The sequence below is a fragment of the Rhagoletis pomonella genome, unplaced genomic scaffold (genome assembly GCF_013731165.1).
Source record: "Rhagoletis pomonella isolate Grant_MI unplaced genomic scaffold, Rhpom_1.0 Rhpom_scaffold_00003, whole genome shotgun sequence".
NCBI classification, from domain to species: Eukaryota; Metazoa; Arthropoda; class Insecta; order Diptera; family Tephritidae; genus Rhagoletis; species Rhagoletis pomonella.
In genome coordinates this window covers 97,918,382-97,936,975 of record NW_023458557.1, presented here as the reverse complement: position 1 = coordinate 97,936,975, position 18,594 = coordinate 97,918,382, and the positions used below count along the sequence as shown (strand labels likewise).

At 38.1% G+C, this 18,594-nt stretch overlaps 2 protein-coding genes across 6 annotated transcripts in view; both read left to right on the top strand.

Annotated features, from left to right (window-relative positions):
- LOC118735930 (stathmin) overlaps window positions 1–3,294 on the top strand; it is a 220,481-nt gene extending 217,187 nt beyond the window's left edge. For all 5 annotated transcript variants that reach the window (XM_036465968.1, XM_036465966.1, XM_036465967.1 and 2 more), the window contains one exon: window positions 2,811–3,294. In XM_036465968.1, the coding sequence (XP_036321861.1) occupies window positions 2,811–2,903 (93 nt within the window). In that variant the 3' untranslated portion in view covers window positions 2,904–3,294. The remainder of the gene's footprint in view (window positions 1–2,810) is intronic.
- A 14,070-nt stretch (window positions 3,295–17,364) lies between these two features.
- LOC118735928 (protein-lysine N-methyltransferase CG9154) lies at window positions 17,365–18,554 on the top strand. Its single transcript, XM_036465964.1, has 3 exons — window positions 17,365–17,722; window positions 17,779–17,944; window positions 18,004–18,554. Exons 1-3 carry the CDS (start codon window positions 17,582–17,584, stop codon window positions 18,360–18,362), a joined length of 666 nt encoding a protein of 221 aa, XP_036321857.1. The 5' UTR covers window positions 17,365–17,581; the 3' UTR covers window positions 18,363–18,554.
- Window positions 18,555–18,594: the final 40 nt, after the last annotated feature.

Here is an 18,594-nt window from a genome sequence, read left to right as displayed (position 1 = left end):
TTGTAAATAATGAAAATCAATAATTATATCATTCTATCTTGAAGTGAGAAGAATTACTGACATTTGAGTAAAAACATTGTTGGAATCTATTAAATTTTGACAAAGTTATGGGCATTTAAATAAAATTCTCACTGTCAATTCGAATAATCGATTTTTGCCTGAAAAACAAAATCGCGTATAATTCGGCCGAAAAATTTTTCCGAGCCAAAAAAAAAAATTCGTGTCTCATTATTCGGACCAACAAACAATGTATTTGAGTTTGGTCGAAATTAAAAATCATGCTCGTACCTGACCGGTTGTCTGGAAATGGAAAGCATCTGCAAAATCAATATTCTATAAGAAAGCTAAAACTAAATTATAATTAATTTTTTCGAAGTGATTAGATTTGTGAATACCCCTTATATGTTTTAAATTAGCGGTAATTAATTTTGATCTGATCTATATTTCTAATTGATATTCTTATAGTGTTCAGTATTAGAGTTATAACGTTAGAAAACAAACAATACATTCATTAAAACATACATACATTTCTAAATACATACATAGTATTACATACAAACACTTTTGCTCAACTAATTAAGTCAACGAATTTTGACCGGTTTCAGCTATTTTCTGTTTTTTATTTAATGTTTATTTATTGGAAAGACCTGCGATGGTATGCCGTTAATGAACTTATTAGCAATTTGGGTAGGCTTTAGGCACTAAGCCATCCCATAAATTTTCCGAGAAAATTACTTCTATCATTTTGCTTAGCGCTATTAACGTTAACAGCTGTTTCTTTATTGTTTTTATATTGCCACAAAGTGCTGACTCATAACTCTCTCCTAACATACTCATATAAAATATTCATATAAAAGCATAAACAGACGGCAGCGTTGATCCGGATCAACTCGGGGATTAACTGCAGTTGATCCGGATTAAGTCCGAGTTAAGCCGAATCAACGCTGCCGTCTGTTTAAGCTTAACGAGTCACACATCTTTTGTTTTTGAAGCTCAAATTTCTTACCCACCTAGGACTCCTTTCGGACTCATATATTCTGAACGCTAAGAATATGTTTGCGGGGTTATTACAAAAGTCGTGTCATAACCTATTTGGAAGTGAAGTAAAGCTACTCTTGTTTCATTTAAACTATAAGTTTATAGATTTATTTAAAAAGCCGCAATATATTTTTAATAGACTGTAAAACGTAGCATCCCATGTGGGACCCCACCAGGCTCCTAACGTTATTCTGTTCAAAAGGCTTACGTAAACTGCATACCAATAATTATTCTAAAAAATCCGATTACTAATTCAAATTTTGTTGAATGTTTATAATTTTTATTCAAAATTTGATATGTGGATTTATATGGTGTTTGTTATAAATGGGCTAGACGACTTTTTTTTTTAGGTTAATAAACATTAAGAAAAATGGCCAAAACTGGTAAAAATGTCGCTGGCCTAAAATTAGTTGAGTAAAAGTGTATGAACATACATATATACATATCGTCGCTACCATGTCAAACTATCGAATGTGAAAGTTGGTACTTTTCAGAAGAGCAAAAAAACTTGTAAAAAATTGTGCCATTGGAAAAAGTATGGGATTCGATACTTTGTTAAAGCCAGTATCCTCTGCTTCTAAGAAGACTAGAAATTTGACGATTTGCCAACTTACGTATCATTCTAAGCGCATGCGCAAGGTATCGTAATTGAAAAAGCATTTTTGCACATTCAATAGTTTGACATGGTAGCGACGATGTATCCAAATATGGGAGCACACATACATATGTACATACATACATGAAAACGAAACGTACAATGAGCAATTTTATTTCTTATTACATTTGCCGTAATTTTTTGACTATCCATCAAAATTAAACGTTTTTCTGAATTACGAGTTTTCTATAATTTTAAGCATTTTTCCGATTAACATTTTAAAAATATATTATCATAAAAATATGATTTGACCAAAGCGGAGATAACTCGGGACTCCAAAATTTATTTCATTCAAATTTCTAAAGTACAGATAAAGCTTTGAGGCTTTTGTGGTTTTGTTGTAATACCATCAAATTTTTGCTAATACAATTAATTACGGTTTCCTTACTTACATACATTTAGGGCCGGTTGTTCAATGTCTGATTAGCACAAATCGGAGGTAGAAGCTCCGGTTAAATACAACGACTGCTTTATCGATCACATGTTATATGCATGATGACGAAAACGTTGATAATGAAGTTTAACCGCGAAGTAGTGATAACTAGACATTGAACAACCGGCCCTTAGGCTTTTGTTGTCGACATAAAATATGTTTGCTCAACTAGTCCATGTTAAGCTCAGCAGTGTCTTTAAGTGTACGAAAACATTGCAGTGTTAAAGCTGATGCCAGATAAAACTTTGTAGCTTTGCGTGACATTTATAAATTTGCCAGCAAAGCGCCAGACGCAAAAGGTATGCCACAATGAACGCCAAGAAATCAATTTTGCACTGCTTTTTTACTCGTCAAAATTGCTGTGGATTTAAGATATTTTGCTTTAAAATTATCAGCAATGTAATTGAGTTTTATGTTTCAGCATGAATACTCGAATTTGGACGAAACAAAATAAATATTAAACCGGCTGATTGTCAAAGCGCGCAAAAAGATGGGAGTTGGCCATCTTTTCGCTTCGCGCTGCAGCTTCAATGATCTATGTGGCATGCTTTGTGCATTTTCATACAATTCATCTTAGCTGTCAAAGCGAATCTGTCACGTAAAGCGAAGCAAACGTTTTATGTGGCATCAGCTTAAATTTCAACTAACCTCACCCATTTTCTCTTGCACTTTTACTCTCTACAGGAACGTCGCGCAGAATTGGTGCGCCAAAACAAGGCGGCAGCCCAGCAGACGATTTGTGATGATACCAACACAGCTATTGCCTCATCCGGTTAGAGCGAATAACAACAAACAAAACAACCACAATAATATTTATAAAAAAAAAAAAAAACAGCACACACACACACATACATAACAAACATAGCAAACAACCAGATTAAAAACAAAATAAAATAGCAGCATCAACAACACTAGAAGTGTAAAAAATGGTTGAGGAGCTTTGCAAAGATGAAAAATATGTGAGCGGTGAAGAAATGTAAACAGGCATGACCATTAAAAAATTGCGTAGATTAAGTCTCAACACATACATATGCAATATTGCAAAAGCAGCAGGGCAAAGGAAAACGCTAAAGCAATTTTGAAACGAAGCCAGCCGTTGCACAACTTACATGAATGAACTTTAAAATATGCAAATAAAAGAAAGGAGGATAAATAAAACACAAAAAAATTTAACAAAAATTTAAGAACCATGCAAATTATTTCAATTCAACGTTTCAACATCACTCTTGCATATAGAAAAAGAACATCTGCAAAGATCCATAACTTAACACTCGAAAAATGGAAATAAAGAAGACAGAAACAAATCAATAATAAAACTCCTAAATAATCGTAAATATTATGGATAATATAAATATGGATGAACTGCAGCAAAATATACACAGCAACACACTATAACTATTCGAAGAAAAATGGAGCGAAAGCAGCATACGCATTAAACGCATTAAAATATATATTCCCATTATTATTCTCATTATTATCATTATAAATTAAAATTACAATTATATTTTTATTACTATTATTATAATTAATTAACTGATTTATTGATTGATTGATAAATGAATTTTAATTGATTCACATTTTATATGTAAGTATATTTCTTATTGAAAATAAAGAAAATACAAAAATAGAACGAAATGGCTCGTTAGCAAACACAAACTCAAACACACACACAACACGAGTAGCGCAAATGCTCTTTTTCAGATATTCAACAAATACTCTCTCTACTTAATTAAATACATATAATCGCAATAAAAGCAACAACAACTAAAAGAAAAGGAACCATAATAAAAATAAGCTACAAAATTCGAAATTTCTCAAAAGGGAATCGCATAAAACGATGTTAAAGCCGCACGATGTCGGTAAAATATAAGGAATTTTTTGTAACTACACATAAATTGAGGTCGAAGAAAGAAAACTGAAATAAATATACATATGTACTTGGGGTTTAAACGATATTCAACAACAAAAATTGCATAATGAATTTGCTGGTTTCGCTGCAAAACATATTTGTATGTATGTCTATGTAACGCCATGTACTGTTTGTATTTGTAATTTTCAAAGGAATGTCTAAAACCGCATATTATATATAGTCTTTGTACAAACACGTTGATTCTCAAAATAAATATGTGTGGTGAAAGCATTGTAATTGCATGTAAGGGTGGGCGAAATGAGAATCGTATTTCTTTCAAACTTTTTTATGAGTTAGTATTTAAAGCTTTTACAGCATTCATTTGCATTTATAATTCGCTAATTCACGCTTTAAGAGAAAAGTTGTAATCAAATAACCTTAGCTACTAAACACTCAGCTATCCAACTGTCTGGATTTATGTAGATTCACTTTGAAGCAACTAAATAAAGACACACAATTTTAATTCGCTTAATAAAATTTTACAAATACATACAAAGTATTAATACCTAATTTATAATTATATTTGAAATACTGTTTCGAAATTGTTCGGTAAACAAATATGGAGGAGTAAAATGAAAACTCATTGCTTGTCGGCCATCAACTTGAATAATCGCATTTTTATAACATTTATTTTTGATTTATATTATATGTACGTATGTATTAATGTATTACCTTAAGTTTTCGTATTTTCATTTAATACCTTTGCAAATGAAACACAAAATACTTTTTGTATGTGTTCTTTTTTAAGCAAATAAAAATTAAACAAAAAAATCTAAGTAAATTACAAATTAACATTTAAAACCCCAAACCAATATAACCTGCTTGTATTAAAAAAAAAAAACATTGAAAATTGTGAAAAGCGAAAAAAAACTAATAAAATTATAAATATAATATACGAAGTTTGTTTCATTAAAAAGAAAACATTGGGCATCGTAATACATGGGACAAAACCAACTATTGCTGAATAATAGAACTTGCTAAATTCTTGGCCCAGCTCCAACTTTTTGTGTTGTTCGCCGCGATGCCACTCAAGTAGAAGGATCTAGAAAAAGTAAAGTCGGAATTTTTAAATGCTCTCACCCATACCCATTTATGCTCAACTGTACGATGGAAATAAATATTGTAGCATTTTTTTCTTGAGAGTTGCAAACTGATTTAAGAAATTTTGATAAAAGAAAATTTGAGTGCATTCCAAAACGTCAAAATACAATGCATCAGTCTCTTTTATTTCTAACTTATAGCCCGAACACAATGAAAACGACGAGCTACGGACTACAGCTGTCAAATTATTTTAACACGTACTCTTATGTAGATAACTTATTTTGGCAACAGCCGGGCTACGCGACGACTGTGGTTGTGACCACATTAGATCTATTTATATTTTTCCAGCGACAGATAAGGTTCTTCCTCTTCTTTTATGTCAAACTCGTACAAATTCATGATGCCGCCGCCGCGTTCAAAAAAATCATGTCGCCATCGACAAGGCGTTTAGATAATGAAGATAACAAATTGGAAGCTGTGACCCGTAGTTCGTCGTTTTCAATGTGTTCAGAGCTTTACGCAATCTAGTTGAAAATTACCATCTAACCGTGATTGCGCACATTTGGCCCTACATTCTGCTGAGGTTTAGATATAAAAGATACTGATGCTTTGTATTTTGACGTTGTGGAATGCACTCTTTCTTTTCTATTTCTTGTAAGTCATTTTACATGAATTTTTCGATTTTCTTGAGAGCTGCAAATAGCCCTTAACTGCGAATATTTTTTACAAACTTTTATTACGTTTCACCTCTGTGTGTAATCAAATCTTGGAATACATTTTTAACTAGTTTACCGATAAGTTAGAGACTTGAAACTTTACACTTAGCTCAGAATCCGAATATGAAAAATTAATTAATTCGCTAGGGTAGAAATATTTGAAAAGCCCGATATGATTAATATTCGGAATGAATAATACATATTTACATGAATAGGAAAAACTCCACCAAAAATGCGCCCGATAGGTGACGCAGGGGTCGAAATATTTGGAAAATCAGTATTTATGGCTAGATGCATTTCATATTCATGCCTATTACGGTATCCGGCGGATGCCATCCGCAAGGATCTAATCAGATTCGCACTGTCGGAATAAGCGATTGCGAAGGATAAGATTCGTGCGAATGGTATCTGTCGGACCGGAATAGGTCTGTTTCCGAGGGATGCCATTCTCATGAATCTAATCCTTCTCATTCGCTTGTTATGACAGTGCGAATCGGATTAGATCCGTGCGGATAGCATCCCTCGGATACCGTAATAGGCATGATTTAGAACATAAGGCTTGTCGCATTTTGAGAGCAAAATGGGTAGAAAAGCGCTTGGACTACCCCAACGCTTTTATATCATGTAGACAGATCCCCAACGTAGTCATTATCTCTAGCTCTGAACTCGGATTTGACGTAGATAGTAGAGATGGGCACGGGACTAAATATTCGAATTCGAAATTCACTTTTTAAGTCCCGAACCCACACATCCTGACGTTTTTCAGAATTGTACACCGAGTCCCGTGGGACTCGAAATTGACATGTATTTTTCTAATTTATTTCAAATAGTAAAAAATAATCAAAGATCTGGCATCTTTCGATTATTTTGTTTTACTTTACTTTTCGCCTCAATAAAACATAAAAAAGTTCTTATTTCATACCACTTTTTAAGGAAGATTTTCTGTATTTGCGGAGATTACGGGTTTCATCGGGAGTGTCGGGAAAGTATTTTTGTGCAGCCGGCAAAATCGTTGAATACCTTCCCGATAACCCCCATCCAGTCCATTTTTAAATCGGTACCGTAGGTCCCGCGGGTGCCGAAATCCCGCGTCCATCTCTAGTACATATTATGTACATTAGGGGGGTCAATTTGTAAAAACGGCTATAAAAATATTGCTAAAATAATCGATGAAGACATCGATAACAAACTCGATTATTCTATCCATAAAAATATATATAGAAAAATTAATTATATCGAGAACAGTGTCGAAAAACATAATCATAAATATGTACATATATCAATAACAATATCGATTATTTTATATCGATAAAAATATCGAGGCACCGATGCGTGGTTTGTTGAGCTCGGCCAAAATCGGCTAGGCGGTTAGAGCGCAAAAGAAGAAATGGAACGAAACACCACGCACAAAAGTACTTAGAGACCTTGACTTCGCTAAATACTGGGTACGAAAGTACTCAGTGTTTAATATGAACTACTAATAACTTGATTAAATACTAAATACTAGCTACTTAGTATAAAAATAAAGAGATGGTAGGTACTATTTCAGGTCATTGGACTACTTCGGAATTTTTGGGACTGTTTCGGAATTTCGAGATTATCGGGGCTATACGGTATTTTCTGAACTATTTCGGAATTATCAGGACTAATTCGCGTCTTTGGGACGAGTACTTTTGTACCCAGTATTTAGTGAAATCAAGCCCTCTAAGTACTTTTGTACGGGTGTTTCGTTCTTTTTCTTCTGTGGCGCTCTAAAAGGCCCTACACACGGAACAATTTATCGGCCAACAAGTTTTCCAACCGCTAGTCGTTGATGGTGAATAAGCCGTGTGTAGGCAAGTTGACAAACCCTTGTCAGGTTGGAGAAACCCCAAATTTTTTTGATTTTTGAGGCACACTGGTCAACTTGTTGCTCTGGGTGTAGACAAGTTGGCAACGTAGAAAGCCATTTCATTTTTTTTTTTAAGGCGCATTAAGGTTAACATGTGTTTTCGATTATTTTCGCTAGTGAAAATGCGCACAATTTGTGAAAACGGGGGCGGTACAATAACAAAATCAGAAGCATTCCTAGCATCCCAGCGGAACCGACCTAACGCATTCTTCAACAAATTTGCAGTTTAGCGATATTCATGTGGCATTTTTTGCATTATTTAATGCGTTATTTGTCGCATAATAATATTTAATTGAAAAGAGACAACTACATATATGATAACGTAATAACGAATTTCATGTAAAAGAAAGAGAAAACTGCTCACACCTGCAGCGAGTGTGCGTTACATTTGTCCCAAAGCCTTATGTAAAATGATGGAAAGTTTTTGAATTTCTCACACAAACTGTTTGTAGTACTATTCCTATATAACACATTAGTTAACAGATAGGTTTCTTACTTCTATAGGTCGATTTGGCTGGTTTTTATTGTATATACTGGTTATGTAAGCGGAAGCATTTTTGCCAATAATGGTCTCGTTAGGCAGCGTCAAGGTCCAGATATTTTGAAAAACCGCATTTATGCTCTGATTTGACGTGTAGTTGAACCGTAGTAAGACATAGATTCGCAAACAACCTATAGAAGTTACATTCCCACGACAGCCGGTTCTACGTACCGGAATGACTCGGGTTTTACCCGATCAAGGGCTGTTGTTTCGGCGATCTAACCCCGTTTAGGTCAGCGAAATCCCTCAAAAGTTGTACGTCCATTGGGCTCTGGCACACGCAGCAGGTATATATTTCTGGTCCTTTGACTCAATGCTAGCAGAAGCATGCGAATCACGCACGACACCGTGCAGCATCGTCTTATCGAAGCAGACATCGACCACAGGGATACCACCCTAGAATGTCAGGGCATTGCTATCCGGTCAGGCGATGTTGAGCTCGAAATATTCAATGTATATATATCCCCTGTCACTTGCTGCCCGGCAGGATATCACCCCGACATAGGTGCGCTACTCAGAGGTGAAAACCGTATGGTAGTTGGTGAATTCAATGCGCACCACGATCTTTGGCACTCAAGCCTGCCAAACGATCGTAGGGGAACAGACTTGGCTGAGCAGATAGACGATTCGACATTCTGCACAATGAACGACGACGCACCCACCAGGATTATGGGCAGCTGCTGCAGCTCGGAAGACATAACAATAGTCAGCACTGGTCTGCTAAACAGCGTATCATGGCGACCTATGCTGACTTTTGCATTAGACCATCTGCCCATAGTCATCTCGATCGATGAACCAACCGACTTTGCTTCCGCGGAACACCGGACCTATATCAACTTTTCTAAAGCTGATTGGAAAGGCTTCGCTGAATTTACTTAAAGCACTTTCGCTGCGCGCCCCACACCAACCGACGTCCACCTTGGTGAACGTAAGTTCCGCAGGGTTGTCACTGCTGCTGCAGCTCACCCGGTCCCGACGGAATATGCATGCAGATGCTGAAAATTTTGGGTCCTGTGGGAGTAGCGTACCTTAGGGGGTTCCACGGGGTGGTGTCCTTTCCCCGCTACTTTTTAACTTTTACATTTCAAAGCTCCCTCAACCACCAGAGGGAATCTCGATTGTCTCCTACGCCGACGATTGCTCGATCATGGCAGCTGGGAATGGAATTAATGACTTGTGTTCGAAAGTAAACGGGTATCTCTCCGAGATTTTTCGCTTGTTCACTGCAAGGAGCCTAACCCTCTCCCCTACGAAATCCTCCGTGACCTTGTTCACCACCTGGACGAAGGAGGTCAGGCTACCGCTGGGAATTCACGTCGATGATACACCAATTCCGACGGTGAATAACCCCAAAATACTCGGAGTAACCTTCGAGAGTCTGCTCTCCTTCTCTGCGCACGCAACCGCTATTGTCAACAAAGCACAAAGCCGCAACAAGGTCCTCAAGTCGCTAGCCGGCAGTACTTGGTGCAAAGATAAAGAACCGTTGCTGGCAACATACAAGGCAATAGGCCGGCCGGTTTTAAATTACGCAGCACCAGTATGGTCGCCGGTGACTAGTAAGACGCAGTGGGTGAAGCTGCAGAGAACTCAAAACACCGCACTACGGACAGCGACTGGACGCCTTCTGATGTCGCCTGAACACCACCTACACGACGAGGCGAGCATCATCTGCTTCGGGAGACAAGAACCACAATAGCCCAACTTCGCTCTGGCTACTGCAGCACATTAAACTCATACCTGAGCAGACTAAACGCGGATGTGCCGAATGAGTGTCCGGCATGTGGAGAGACATCTCATGACTCGAAGCATCTCTTCGTATGCTCGGAAAACCCAACAATCCTAATGCCTTTGTCCCTGTGGACCGACCCCATAGCGGCTGCAAGCTTCTTAGGGCTGAAGTTAGTGGAACTTGACGACAACGACTGAGATATTAACCGATCTGGGCGGGGTTGTTGTAGCCGCTACAACAACAACAACAATATTCCATATTATCACTGTCGTTTTCGGAAAATTTTCACAGTTGCCAACAAGCGCATATCAAACAGAAAAAATGTCGCCGACAATTTTGGCAGTGAAACTTTATAGAAAAATCGACAATTGTCGCACCTGTAACTTTTATGAAATAGGCCCCTGAAGGCTGTTTTCGCCAGCGCATAGGTTAGGGTAGCCATCGGGAAGGCAAAAACCTCCAAAGCCATTGGACCCGACGGAATTTGTATGTTGATGAAGAAAAATTTGGGTCCTGCGGGAGTAACGTACCTAACGGAAGTCCTCAATCTGTCAATGGCAACCCTCGTCATTCCAGACATCTGGAAGATTGGGAGAGTGGTCCCGCTGCTCAAACCGGGGAACCCAGCCAACAAAGGAGTCTTATCGTCCAATAATACTCCATTCCCTGGTAGCGAAGACCCTAGAGGCCTTGCTACTCCCGTATTTTACGAACCACCTCACCCCAGCGAAGCATCAGCATGGGTTCCGTAGAGAGCACAGCACTTAACGCCATAAATACCCAGATAACCAGTGTTGCCAGAACTTTTTGGGCCGACCGGCTAGATTGCCAAAAAAAAAGCGGCTAAAAACGGCTAAAATGTTTTAGTGAAATTTCACATAGACTCTGGCAAAAAATGGCTAAAATGTTTTAGTGAAAATCCACATGCTTTATTTAAATAAATCGCAAGAAATGAAGGACTAGTTAACACCATTAATTTATATCGAGTGTATATTCCTCATCATCAAATGAATCACTATTGTATATATCACCTGAATTCATTAATTTTAAGAGATCGTCATCTACAGTAAAATTATGGCAGCATTTTTCTTCACGTTTTAAACCGTATCTTATATATAAAATAGCGTTTAACGTTTTAACGCACATTGGATTTCTTTGCTTAGTTTTTATTATATTCATTGAACTAAATATTCGCTCTATTTCTGCATTACTTATAGGCAAAACAAGAAAACTAAAAACTAGGTTGCAAAGGTCAGCAAAAGAGTTTTCTCCTAGGGCATTTCGAAATTGATAAACTTCGGCCCAAAATTTTACAGTTGAGTCTAAATTACTCCAGGTATGTAACGTCAACCGTTGCCATTGCATCTCTATGGATGTTATTTCGTCGGCGTTATATTTGTGTTTTTGTTGCTGTAGTTGAACAAATACTTTTGGTTTAATTACTCTTAATGCATTTCCAACCGAAAAAAGTCAATTTTTTTTAGTGTGGCAATATTTGTAGGGAGGCGTTGGCGTAATTCCTTTATTAAAGTGATAATAAAATAGCGACCATTTTCTCGAATTATTTTCTTGGTTTCGTGGTCAAAAGCGTTTGTGCTTACTTTTGTTTTTAAATACTCTTCAAAACTGTGATAAAACTGAGGAAATGGAGCAAGGTATGGTTCCAACGGGGAGCATATAGGATCAAATGTGTCCGCGCTAATAACCACCAGGGAGCATAGATGCGAAAGTAAAACATTGAGTTCATTAAAAATCTTCATTGGGTCTGCATTATTGCTTTCGAACAACTTGTTTACTTTTTGGACCTGAAAATTTGGCAAATAATAAAATCGGCTAAAAACGGCTAACTTTTTTTTAACGAACCGGCTAACAAATCGGCTGCCGGCTAGATCGAATTTTCCCCGGCTAGTTACTATCAAAACCGGCTAAATCTAGCCGGAAAACGGCTAAAATGGCAACGCTGCAGATAACTCGTGGCCTTAACCGAAACGGCCCCTGTGAGAGAACCATTCTAGTAGCGCTGGGGGACCTGTGTAAGGCGTTCGACCGTTCGACACTGTCAGCCATTCAACGATACTAGAAGACAAAGACGCCTCCTCTCTCCCTCAGGGACTCAAACGTTGGTCGGCGAATTATCACTCGTCAGTAACTTTTGGAGAAAAATCGAGCAAACTTAGGAAAATAAAACAGGGGGTTCCACAGGGTTGTGTCCTTTCCCCATTACGGTTTAACTTTTACATTGCACAGCTCCCTCAACCTCCTGAGGGAGTCTCGATAATCTATTACTGGTATATCTAAACAAAAGCATTGTCGGGAGCGTTTACTGAGGCCTAGCGTTAACGCCGAATTGTCATACCTTAACGAAACCGTCAACTCTACGTCAAATGCAGAAATAACACCAGCAATAAGCATGAGTTTGTTTTTATGAAACACGAAAATGAAAGTTTCTCCGTTTTCTGCAGCCAATTTTACTTCCTAACGCCCTGTCATAATCGGATTTTCCAACCGCTCAGCGTTGACGCCGCGTTGTTTCGGTATGCTTCATACAAATTGTATGGGCATGAGAATTTTTCGACAGCCTGACAATGCTGACGCTTTTGTTTAGGTATGGCAGTTATGCTGACGGCTGTTCGAGTAAACGGTTATCTCGCCGAGCTTTCGCGCTTTTTCACTGCACGGAGCCTAACCCTCTCCCCTAAAAAATCTTTAGCCACACTTTTTACCACCTGGACGAAGGAGGTCAGACTACAACTGGGAATTCACGTCGATGACGAATCAATTCCGACGGTGAACAACCCGAAGATACTCGGAGTAACCTTCGATAGTATGCTCTCCTTCTCGGCGCATATAACCGCAATTGTCAACAGAGTGCAAAGCCGCAACAAGGTCCTCAAGTCGGTAGCCGGCAGCACCTGGGGCAAAGTCAAAGAAACGTTGCAGTTTTTAGTTGGGAGCCACAGACGTGGTCATCCAAACAGACCACTCTTTACAGAAGAGCCTTCGCCCAGTCACATCAGGAGACTTCTCTACGAACTCACGGGCGAAGTCCAGAGGTTCATGAAACAACCTCTGGGCCCGACAGCTTATCGACAGGTCTTGAACGGCATTCACAGAGAGGCAGTCTCGAGTTATGTAGACTCTCGACCTGTGTGCCGTTCCACCAGACGTGAACGAGACAGAACTTCGTCAGCCTCGGGAGATTCGGTGCACAACAGCCCAACTGCGCTCTTATTACTGCAGCAGGTTGAACTCATACTCATGTTCTAAACCAGAGGTTCCCAAACTTTTTTTCTCTTAGACCCTTTTCAAAAATTTACCGGTTTCGGTGGACCCCCTGCTGATACAAAGCCCATAAAAAAATAAATGTGAAAATTAAATCTGACAATGTAAATTTGCATCGTGGGTGGATTCAAAAACTAAACTCAGAGTGGCCAAAATAGAAGTAAAATATGTTCTTGTGTTCTATTTGTAAGAATAATGTGATTACACACTTGTAGGTTTTAAAAAATAGAGCTCGTAAATACATCAAAATACTCTCTCGCTCGGAAGAGTTATATTTTTACGAGCACTGCGATCACTAGCGTTATTTATATTATCTTCACCATAAACTCATCAAATGTTCGCCTCTCTCATGACTTTGCACGTGGCGTATGAGTAAATTAGTTTATCTGTGTTAATGCCGTCATTTTTATTTTTATCGCTCCGAGTTTTAAAGTGAGGCGAAAAATATTTACACATTTTTAAAACACAAAACTTAAAACAACATAACGGCCAAACTTTTTACGCCAAACTTTTAATTCAGAAACTGACAATAGAGAGAAGAACGAGTCTAGAAAAATCGATGGCAAACAACCAAACAAGCAAGAAGCACAAAAAGTGTTCCACCGTCTAATCCTCTTCAAGGCGGGATAGGCAAATGGACTTGTCGTTTACGCCTATCAGTCAGGTCTTTGTGCCACGTGAAGTGACCAGTCAGCAGTCCAACAAGTGGTCTGCAGCGTCGTCTGCTCAGCGAGAGCAAAAAACTAGATATACCTGGGATTGAAGACAACATGGGTTTTGCCCACCTGCATCCCCTCGATGCCGCCCAGTCATTGCTGAGCGAAGTATTCGCCCAGTGTCTGATGGTTGCTTCGATTGCCGAAGGTGGGAATGCTAACACTGGTTGCGGACCGAGGAATGCCTAGTCTGAGCCAACTCTGGCCAAATGATCAGATGTCTCATAACCAGGTACTCCAGAGTGACCTGGCACCCAGAGTAAAGCAACCTCGTTATGTTCACCATCATATTTTAGTCGAGACTTGCATTGCCGAACTAGTTCGTAAGTACTTAAATAGAGGGCTGGTCAATACCTTAAGTGCAGCCTGGTTGTCACTGCAGTCACGTAAACTCCTTCCCCTCCACCTATGTTCCACCCTTAGTCCATGGCTTTGAGTATTGCAATTACCTCAGCCTGGAAGACCGAAGCATATTCCCCTACAGAAAAGTGAAGCTTATCTCCATTAAGCTCGAAAGAGACCCCAGATCATGACCCAGAGTCAATTTTGGAGTCATCAGTGAAGAATCGATAATGTGTGATACAGGAAAAACACTAACTGACGGTAAGTGCAGCAGTGAGTCAAGAGCACTATACACCACTAAAAAAATTAAAATTAAATAAAGAGGCTATCAAGCAACCATTGTGGTTATTTACATCGAAGCCAGATAAATCTTCGTGAACCCCTATTTACAGCTCATGGACCCCCATATTATTTCACATAACCGTGGACCCCCGTCGAGTCTTCCGTGGCCCCTGGGGGTCCACCTGGACCACTTTGGGAATCACTGTACTGAACGAATGCCCGGCATGCGAACAGGCGCCTTATACCTCATAGCCTCTCTTCGTATGCCCTCTGAATCTCACCCTACTAACGCTCTGTTCCTATGGACAGACCCCGTCGAGGCAGCACGCTTCCTGGGGCTACCGTTAGTAGAGCTTGACGATAACGATTGAGGGACTAACCGATCTGGGCGGGGTCGTTGTAGCCGCTGCAACAACAACAACCCACCTGAATTCCGTTATATTTAAAAAAGAAAAGTAATTTTTAAGCACAAAACAAAACCGACTCCAATTGTTTCCACGACAGTCGGGTCTGCGTTACCGGAACGGCCCAGATTTATATCTGGCCAAGGACTGTCACTCCAGCAACACTCCCCGAAAAACGCTTTGGGGAATTTTTTGTGCTGTTACAACCACAACAACAACAACCCACTTAAATTCTCATATACAAATTTAAGATTATTGTTAAAAACTTTGCTTTAAAAAATAATTAGAGAAATCGGTTAACGTGGTCCAAAGTTATGCAGTAGCATAAATTAAAAAATAAATAAAAATATTCCGACGAATTGATAGCCTCTCCTTTTTGTGAAGTTGGTTAAAAACAGTTATAGCGAGTGAATTATTTTTTATAACAAAAATAAATAACCATTGGAGAAACATTTATCAAAGCCTGGTTATTTTCGGGGGAAATGTTTAGTTATTGGCCCATCGTTTTTGGGGTGGGGGGCGGAGGGGGAGGGGCGTGGCCCCCCAAACCCCCCTCCTTCGGAAGGGGACAGTCGCCACTTTACGAAGAGCACCACTAAAAATATTGTGAAATTAAGAAAAAAGCGACAGATAGAAATGTTTTAGTAATAGTAATATGATAGTATTTTAGCGCAGAACTTTTTTGTGCGTAGGCGGCCTTCGGCCGCACTTAGGGATTATAACCCTCACTACGTAGAATTCTCTTCTGTGTTGCCAAAGAAAGGGGGCTGAACACCTTTTGCAGAGAACACCTTTAGGGATTATAACCCTCAGGCAGTAGAATTCTCCTTTCTGTTTTGTGAATAAAAGGAGCTGAACACCTTTTGCAGAGAACACCTTTGTATATTTTTAATGCTTACTGGGATCTATATCCTATCTTCTTTTGTCTCTCATTCTTTTGCATATCAGACGCGTGATTTTGAAGGTGTTTTTATTTAATGAATCGTGATTAATTGGTTAATATTAAAGTCGTAAATCAAGTTATAACTAATCGAGTAAAGTGTAAAGTGAAGGGGAATACAAAAATGAATTGGTGAAGTGGCTGCTTTAAGGAGAATAGGAGTGATAAATGTACGCTAATTTCCAAATTTTACAAAAAAGGGCTTATTTCAAACCCAATTTGTAAATAAATTAGTGACCAAAAATTACAATAGTGGATGTTGAAATAATGGGTAGACCCTTGGCTACAAGTGTGTGCAATTTTTTTTTGGATCGGGTCACCCCTTTGCCCGCAATACCCCGAAATAGGTGGGCCACTTACTAAACAGTATCCATTTTCGGTCTCTAGTAAATCTGTAATTATAACAATCAATGCAGTTGAGCTAACCACGATTTCACGATGGCTGGTCTTACATGTATTCGATCGACCCGAGGAAACTCTTTGGGAAATTTCTATACTGTTACACCAACAACAAGTGTCGCGTAGAACTTTTTGTTACAAGACAATCAAAAATTAAAAGAATACACCATGACACCAAAATACTTGTATTATTAAATACACTTACCGGTAGCCGCAGAAAGCAAGTCGTCCGTTCTTTCCAATTCCAGTAACAACTCCTATTTGTTATATATTCCCATTATAGATGTAGCGCAACATTTGCTTAATCTCAGAACACTTATATATTCAACTTTTTATTTTCGCTTAAAAAATAAACAACCGGAAGTTTTCACTTGAATTAATAATTCCACTTCCGATTGCTCTATTACAAAACCGAAAAAAAAAACAAAAATGAAACCGCAACGAAGAGTACCTAATCAATTGATACCAATTTAATTATGAAATAGAAACTTTTTCCAATTAGAATACTGTTAACAGACACGACCACGTGAAATTTATTCCGACCACGTGAAAATATTCCGTTACTCTACTCTGTGCGCAACACATACAACTCGGTTCCACATTTTACTGAATATTTGGTGATGTACACGAAAACTGCTGGACTAACGATCGATGAATAAAAACACCAACAAATAAAATACACTTTTCGTTATTAACTGTGCGATATAATATATGTAGTAATACTAAATAGGCAAATCCTTTTCCTATTAATTTAAACAACTTCACTCATCGCCATCAATGAACGTCACAAACTGCAGAGAACTTCTTCTGACTTCAACAGAGAACGTATAAATATACGTTCTCTGACTTCAATGCATTCATTCACAATTGATAGGAAAGATATGTGAGTAAAAGAGCAATCGATGTTTTTTCGATGTCATGCAATGAATGAAAATTTCTTTCATTATGTATATATATGTAAATAATAAATAAACCAAAGCATTAATTGAAATACCGCTTAATTAATTTACAGAAGGAATTAATTATGTATCTGGTTTTATTAATCATAAAACAAAATATGTGCTATGTTTATTATTCAATTTATGTTTAAACCGATGCATCGGATAGCAGTCATCGATATTTATTCTGGATTAATGATATTACATCCCAATACTACGTCCACGCGTTGTAAAATCGAGGATTGTTTCATATATTTTTAACTGGCGGTCTAACAAACAAAAAAGGATTCAGTTAAACTGAACTGTTACGTTCAATAAAACAATGGATGACGAGTTTACTCTTCCTGCGGACACATTAAAGATACTCAATGAATTTCTTCAACAGAAGGCACAAAGAGAACGGGATGAGCTTGAACGGATAGAAAGCAAAGCCGCCACGGATGTGATGTTCGAGGAAGATTGGGTGGGTTTCTGTAAATATTAGCTGTAGTACGTATATATATGTACATACAATTACAGCAACTAAGTCAGTTTTGGTACAATGAATCGACTAAGCAGGCGCTGGGAAAAGCAGTTTGCAAATTGCTTTCTGAGCTGCAAAATGAGGCTAACAAGAATAGTTACCGCATAGCCCTTCTATCCTGTCCTTCACTATACGACACTGTGAAGCAATTGCACAATAATGGCAAGTAATGAGACACATTCAAATAATTGATTACTTACATATGTATCTCTCTCTATTAGTGAAAATCTTCGAGTTCGATAAGCGCTTCTCTGCGTGTGGGGAGGATTTTGTACATTATGATTTTAACAAAGCAAATGAAAGTGGATATCTTGAAGAATTCAAGGAAACATTCGATCTTATCATAGCTGATCCCCCATTTTTATCAGAAGAATGTATTACAAAAATATCTAAAATCATAGGCAGTTTAAGCAAATCGAGTACAAAAATTTTATTTTGCTCCGGCGCCATTGTCGAGCCATGGCTGACAACTTGTTTGCAACTGAAAAAGTGTGCTTTTGAACCAAGACATGAACGTAACTTGGGGAACGAGTTTGTTTCATTTGCGAATTTCGATATTGACAGTTATGTAAATTCATAGATTAATATTATAGAAATAGGTGTAATAAATCGGTTCATATAATTTCCGATTCAAAAATTTAACATAAATTTGAATGGATCAAAAAAATATTCGGCCCTAACGCGAATTTCACGTGAACAAATATTCGCAAAAATTATAAAGCAAGTTAAAGTCAATTGTTTCCGATATGTCTGTTAAATTCTGGGGACGATTTATTTACATGGAGTTGGAATTTATTTCAATCGTTTTGTGA

Bases quoted from the DNA above. Each gene is read 5' to 3' on its own strand.
- LOC118735928 (XM_036465964.1), top strand. From the start codon at position 17,582: ATGGATGACGAGTTTACTCTTCCTGCGGACACATTAAAGATACTCAAT. The intron at 17,723-17,778 runs GTGGGTTTCTGT...ATACAATTACAG, and splicing joins TGATGTTCGAGGAAGATTGG to CAACTAAGTCAGTTTTGGTA. The intron at 17,945-18,003 runs GCAAGTAATGAG...TCTCTCTATTAG, and splicing joins GAAGCAATTGCACAATAATG to TGAAAATCTTCGAGTTCGAT.